Genomic DNA, 6910 nt, shown 5'->3' with positions numbered 1-6910 from the left:
GTTTAGGCCCTTTCTGGATGCCTAGGGCGCTGATGGTTCTCCTCTGATCATAACATACATGAAACAACAAATCTGACAAAGTATTTAGGCTACTGTATAGTTAAAAAGTAAAATTATGATATTTTCAAGTTTTTTTTCTGTGGCAGGTATCTCCAAAGATGTTCTGTTGTACATTACATTATGAATTTCATCAAATACTGTCCATTACACTACAATGTATCAGCAAGTCTATGCTTTGACATAATCTCTAAATTGAGCAGGAGCATCAGAAAAGACATTATTGAAAAACAAAACAGCAATCACAATTAGACATGAGAAAGAAAATAATAATCTATTATGATAAAACCTTTAAATGCTTTGGTGCAACTTTTTTGTGCAAAAATACATCTGCTAATCGTTTCCTGATCTCTTTAGTCCTGGTGCAATAAACAGTGGGGTTTATTAGGGGGGGAATTAATGAGGAAATAATTAATATTGCATTTCTCTCTGTTAAAGGAAGCACAACTCCTATTCGAGTTAGTAATCCTGAGACCATTTTCGGTGCATAATAACTAAACAAGACAATTAGGTGACTCAAACAAGTGTTGATCATTTGCTTTTTGCTTGCATTATTGGAGAGTTTAGCCACACTATACGCCAGAACAGCATAAGTGCACATAATAAACGGAAACTGTCCACAGAACCACCACAGATTAATCATTGCAGGCAAGAAAAAATATGGTTCAGGATTGACACAAGCAGCTCTGATCATGGACGGATAATCACAGAAGACATATCTGATAACAGGCTGACAGTATGGGAGATTGTCTGCCACAGAAGTCAAAACACCCATTAGAGTGATAGTAATGAGCCAAGTCAGAAAAATTAGCAGAAACGTTCGTGAATTTGTTACAATGCTGTGATACCTTAAAGGAAGTCTAATTGCAAGAAGTCGGTCAATTGCCATTAATGTCAGAGCCATGCATACTGTGAAATCACCAAGATGATAGAAGAACATCCTTGAGATACAAGAGTAGTATGACACAGTTTTAATCTCAGCCAGCAGCACTGAGATCATGGTTGTGCTGCAGGTAGAGGAGTACATTATGTCAACGACAGCTAGATTACAGATTAATATGTACATTGGTTTGTGTAAATGTCTGTCAGTCAAGATGATACACAAATTTATGCCGTTCCCAAGCAATATAAGCATGTAGGTTATTAAGATGAGGAATCCAAGGAGCTTTTGATTCTGCAGGTGATCAAATCCAGTGATTATGAAGCCGTCTACATTATTCACAGTGTAATTTGCCATTTTCAGTCCACTGCTAAAGAAATTGACACAAGCACATTAAAATACACTATCTACAAGGGACAAGTCAAAATCAGTTAAAGTCTTGATGTACTCATATATGCACAGGAAAAAAGCTCCTGTGAAGGAAAAGATGCAGACAGTGTCTGTAACAGCAAGGTGATGAAAACTGGAAAAGTTGAAGTACAGTTTCAAAAGAAATACAAAAAGAGTTTCAGTCATGTTAAAGAGTAAATATGAATAACATTCTTCTTTAGGCGTTTTTCTTTAGGTACTCAAAAACATTTGAATTTCTAATCAGTGAATATTAAAATAGCATGCAAGAGATTCTGAGATGTTCTTCTCATCCAGTACAGACTGATGTCCTGCCTTTTATATGTTTATAGTGTGACAGATACGTCATGGTTTCTTAGCAACCGTGATTAAACATGGAAGTTTGTTCAAAACACAATAGTTCATAACAGTTCAAGGCTGATCATAAACAAGCCATAGTTCAACATAAAATGTTATGTAATAAATATTTTTGTAATATTTATTTAGCAGTTTTTGTATTTGTTTTCTTTGTTTTGCATAGACCCTGATATAGTATCTACGCAGCCTATTGTATTATTTTAGCCTAGGTTGATTTCATAATAATTTAATGAGATTAAATATGTTCAGTGGCATCACATTGATTAAATACAATGACCTAATTTCACATCATAACATACATTTATTTCAGCATGATTTCTGTTGATGAATCAATATATAAAAAAATCATGCATGTAGCAATCAACTACAAAACTCGCTAATGCCAATAATATTTGCCACCACAGACGTCAAACCTGTGTCAAATACTTAAGGGACCAATTTTTCAGTGTTTAAATGAAAGCAGAGTTAGGATGTGATGGCGTTTAAGGACGATTATCAATGCATTAAGCATAAAATGGTGTTCTTTTCAGCTGTGTGTAGCCCAGGTGGGAATCTGTTAGAGGTTTTAGATCTAAATAGTTTTCTACAAAGTTGTATACAAAAATGTATAAAGTTTGGTTTAAATGTACTGTGGAAAAATGTGTTTAGAGATAACCTAAGGGCCTGTTATTTTTCTTTCTTTATAATGTGATTGGGTACTTTGTGAATAATAACCTATCAGATATGAGGAGGGGAGGGACAAGAAGCGGAAAGGGAGGCAGAGAATGCACGAGAGAGGAAGGAAGACAGATGTGAGATGTCGGCGAGACAATTCTCTGGAAAGTGTAAATTGTGTGGAAAAAAATGTATGTATTATAGTTCATCTCAAGGATATTAGAGTGGACTTTGAACTGAGTTACTGCTGGCCAAGCGTGACAGCGAAGTTCGAGTTTATTTAAAAGTGCGTCACAGGCATACACACACGAACCACTGGCGGCGAGCCAGTACATTCGGCGTGAACCGTCTATGGTCGCGTTCATTGTGAAGGAGAACGGCAACGGATGTTATTTCGGAGACTTTGGTGACTGGAGTCCCTTGAACTGCTGAACGGAGCGAGATACCGCGTTGGTAAGCGTCCGAGCCGCTGGATGAATGGCGCACTGCTGACGGCTGTTGAGTGCGTCTCGCGACGGTGAGATGGATTCCGATTAGGAGCCCGATGGACTGTGACCGATCGTGATTTAATAGATCCAAATCTTCAGCAAAGGTACCTATTTTGTTTTATTTTATTTGTGGCTCAATTGAGTGAAGCGGCCGTGTGTGTTTTTGGCCTCTACGAACCCAAGCAGCGGAACAGGCCTGCAACAGAAACTAAGGGGTATTTAAAGAATTATTTGCCGGCTTAGGAGGTTATCTATTTGTTTGAAAACTTTTATTTGTCTCCTTGATTTTATTGATTGTTGATTCACATGTGAATTTCATTTAAAAGAGAAAAGGACACATTTTTTTGTCTTGACAGAAGTTTTATTGAAAAGAATAACACAGTAGGATATATATTTTTTGTTTTGTTTGTTTGTTTACCCAATATTGACAGATAATTCAATTTAATTAATTAAATTTAATTTGGAGTTAATTCTTTGTATTGTGGTGAATTACATTTAATTTTTCCTTTTGGTTTGGAGTAAAATAGATAGCAGCACAAATTAAACTAAACCCATTATATTAAAGAACTTGGGCGTCACCCATAAAAATTCCCATTGACAGGAAGGGGGCGTTACATAAAATGGAGGCACCGCTGGGATGGGTTTCATAAGTTTGTGGTTATCTAGGATGTTCAGTTGTGTCTAACTTCTCTTGTTGTCATTTGTGAGAATAAACATGGAGCCTGCATTGGTCCGCAAATACCAATATACACTCAGTAGTTGGTGTAAAGGAGAACAACTTGATCCAGCTCATGCTGTAATGATTGCTGGGGTTGCAGAGGAAGTCAGTATAAGCCAGATTGAAGAACTGATGCAAACTGTGCGCTGTTGGGGTCGTGTAAGAGTAAGAGGAAGGACTTTCAGTGTTGAAGCAGGAGGTTTGCTGGTTCTATGTGAATGTAGGGAAGAAATAAACCCACAGATTATTCCTCCTGAAGTGAGGAGTGATGATGGCACTACTGTGTGGCACATAATAGTGGTGGATCAGAGGCCTGATTCGTCAGATGACTTTGTTGGCAAACTACAGAATTTTTTGCAAGCTGAAGGTAAAACAGTTGCTGATCTCCAGGATTATGTGGCTACTTCAACATCTGCTAAAGGTACTGATGAATTCTTCATTCATGCTATGGCTGAAGTGATGAAGCAGTCTAACAGAAGTATGGCTGAGAGTCACAGCTACCGTCGACTTCGAGTGTTTTCTGGTATCACTCCTACCCCAATGGGAGAGGAACAAGTTGAGTATTGGATTGAACAGGCAACAATAGGGTTGTAACGGTATACCGGTATGACGATTTATCACGATATTGGCATGTACGATTATCATATCGTAAATATTTGCCAATCCACGGTTTTGAAAAAAAAAAAATTAAACCAGATCTCATCTGCGCATATGCAACTTCTTTTCACTTGACTGCTTAGACTCCACCCATACATGTGCGCTCGTTTTCCCCTATGGTTTTCCCCCGCCGAAAACAAGTAACGTTATACTTTTGTTATCTGAAAAACGAACGCGGGATTTTCCTCGAAGATGGGTTTAGAGTGCGGATCGGGCCGAATTTTTCTGTCCGAGCCCGGCACGCGTCCGAAAGAGCAGTAACCGAACCCGACCCGAGTCCGACAGGCATAAAGATATGTCCGAGCCCTCACATATACTAATGTGCCACAAACAGGACTTTAATATCACCAACCATTCCCATGTTATTACGGTGTATCCATATACATGGCCCACCCTGTATATTCTGCTTGTTCTGTGTGAATGAGCAGCGCCATTTCGCCTAGTACATACTCAAATATGTGTGACGACGCTCATGGTGTTTAAAGCGTCTGCCGTCTCACTCATATGAGGACGTGAACACATGAACATATCCAGAGCTGCTCTGCTTTTATTTAAAAGAATCATCATCAAATACACTCTGACTGAAACTCATAGGTGTTTAGTACAACCTGTCAAAATAAAAGTTCGATTTAGCTTAAAGAAATGTTACTATTGTACAATAGAATATAGCTTAGTTATAACAACAACAATAATAAAGTTTATTTAAACATTAAGAAATATAGTTTTGTGTCTGTTTTAATTTAGTAACCCTATCCAGACAAACAAAAGTTGTTACATTTCATCTGATTGCATTTTCAATAATATATTTGTATTAAATCATAGAATCCAGACAAATTATATCAGACAAGTTACCCAGAATTTCTGAGGAAATAAAATACATTTCATAAGACTCTACTATCTTATAATTAACTTAAATAATAATTAATAAATTAAGAATAAAAATAATTTAAGGTTTTATGAATTCAATTGATTAGACATGTTTGTTCAAATGGGAATTTATTTTTTCTTTCTTATTTTTTCCAAAAGATAGACTCACACAAAAAAGTTTTTTTTTTTCATTAAAAAAGTTTGTTTTAATAAACCATATGTTCAACCAAAAAACCCTATCTGTTTTCATTAATTTAAGGGGCATTGTAGCAGATGATTAAAATAATAATAAGGATTGTTTAATACCGTATATCATGAAACCGTGATATTTTCTGAGACGATTATCATACCGTGAAAATCTCATACCGTTACAACCCTAGGCAACAATGATGGTAGAGGGCAGTGACTGTCCTGAAAAGGAGAAGAGACGTAGAATAATAGAAAGTCTGAGGGGTCCTGCACTAGAAATTGTTAGGTCCTTGCGGTTTAGCAACCCTGAAGTTGACTCAGCTGATTATATTTCTGCGGTTGATAGGGCTTTTGGATCTCCAGAAACTGGAGAAGATTTGTATTTTGCATATCGTCTCATTCAGCAAAAATCTGGAGAGTTGTTGTCTGACTATGTACAGAGGCTTGAACCTTTTCTGACTAAGGTTGTCAGGAAGGGGGGTGTAAGTGCTCGGGATATGGATAGAGTGAGAATTGAGCAATTGTTGCGAGGAGCAGTTGGGGCTGACATTATGCTTTTGCAGTTACGTCTCAAAGAGAAAAAAGCAAACCCTCCTACCTTTCTTGAATTGCTCAGTCAAATTAGGGTTGAGGAGGAATATGAACGGTCTCGACGCAAAGTCCATGCAAGGGTTCGGAGTGTTGAAGCACAGGATTGTGTCTCTGCAACTGATTTTGATTTACAAGAGCTTAGAGCCGATGTGAGGGCTCTGCAAGCCAAAATGTCTGAATTAAAAATGAAGTCCGGCTCTGTCAGTAAAGAAGGTGCTAACACAAAAGTATTGGTTAGGCCGTGTACATCAGATGATAAAGCAAACGAAGCCTCTGCTCTACAGAAAACAGTTGACAGACTAAGTCAGAAAGTGAAGACATTGGAAAGTAGAGAGCCAGTTCAACCTGCTACTGCTACTGCTGTGAAAGTAAGAGTGAGTGATTGTGGCAGTAAGAAACCTCATCCCCAAGAGAATGATGATTTTTTTTGTTACCGTTGTGGGGAGGATGGTCACATCTCAACTAAATGCACTGCTACACAGAATGAAAGGAAGGTAATTCGGAAGCTTATAGCTTCCCTTCGGAAAGCTAAAGAGAAACAAAGTACTACTGATGATAGTCCTGACAAGGAGACAACACACTGCTCTGTTAAAACACAGATGGTCCAGAATATAGCATCAGTTGCAATTCCGGCTGGGTTGGTGGGACCAGTTTCTACGGTGACACTGAAGGTAAATGGTCAACCTTGCACTGCACTGTTGGATAGTGGGTCACAAGTGACCATTATATTTGAGAAATGGTACCAGAAACATCTGTCTCATATCCCTATTCATCCAGTGTCCGGATTGGCTATTTGGGGACTTAGTGACGAAAGTTACCCCTACCAAGGTTACGTAGTGGTGGATGTTCAATTTCCTAGAGAATTGACTGGCACTCTAGAAACCTTGTCAGTGCTGGCTCTAGTGTGCCCTGGACCAAATTCTCCTGATCAGACTCCTGTAATATTGGGGACTAACGCCAGTTTGTTCCAAAGACTGTTTGCTCTTTGTGACAAAGAGAAGGGTAGCAATCTGGTTCGTGTTTTCAATATAAAAAGCTTCCTAC

The 6910-nt window shown here is 38.2% G+C and overlaps 1 protein-coding gene across 1 annotated transcript; it reads right to left on the bottom strand.

The window, feature by feature from the left end:
* Nucleotides 1-334: 334 nt before the first annotated feature.
* On the bottom strand, nucleotides 335-1294 carry LOC308683523 (olfactory receptor 10G4-like; the record flags this gene model as incomplete). The annotated part of the gene is made up of 1 exon (XM_081353987.1): nucleotides 335-1294. The coding sequence occupies one exon, from the start codon at nucleotides 1292-1294 to the stop codon at nucleotides 335-337; it is 960 nt and encodes a 319-aa protein (XP_081210113.1).
* Nucleotides 1295-6910: the final 5616 nt, after the last annotated feature.

This window comes from Scardinius erythrophthalmus (assembly GCF_964197995.2).
Source record: "Scardinius erythrophthalmus genome assembly, chromosome: 23".
Classification (NCBI taxonomy): domain Eukaryota; kingdom Metazoa; phylum Chordata; class Actinopteri; order Cypriniformes; family Leuciscidae; genus Scardinius; species Scardinius erythrophthalmus.
Note: the sequence above shows the minus strand (reverse complement) of the source record. Positions and strands in the feature narration are given on the sequence as shown.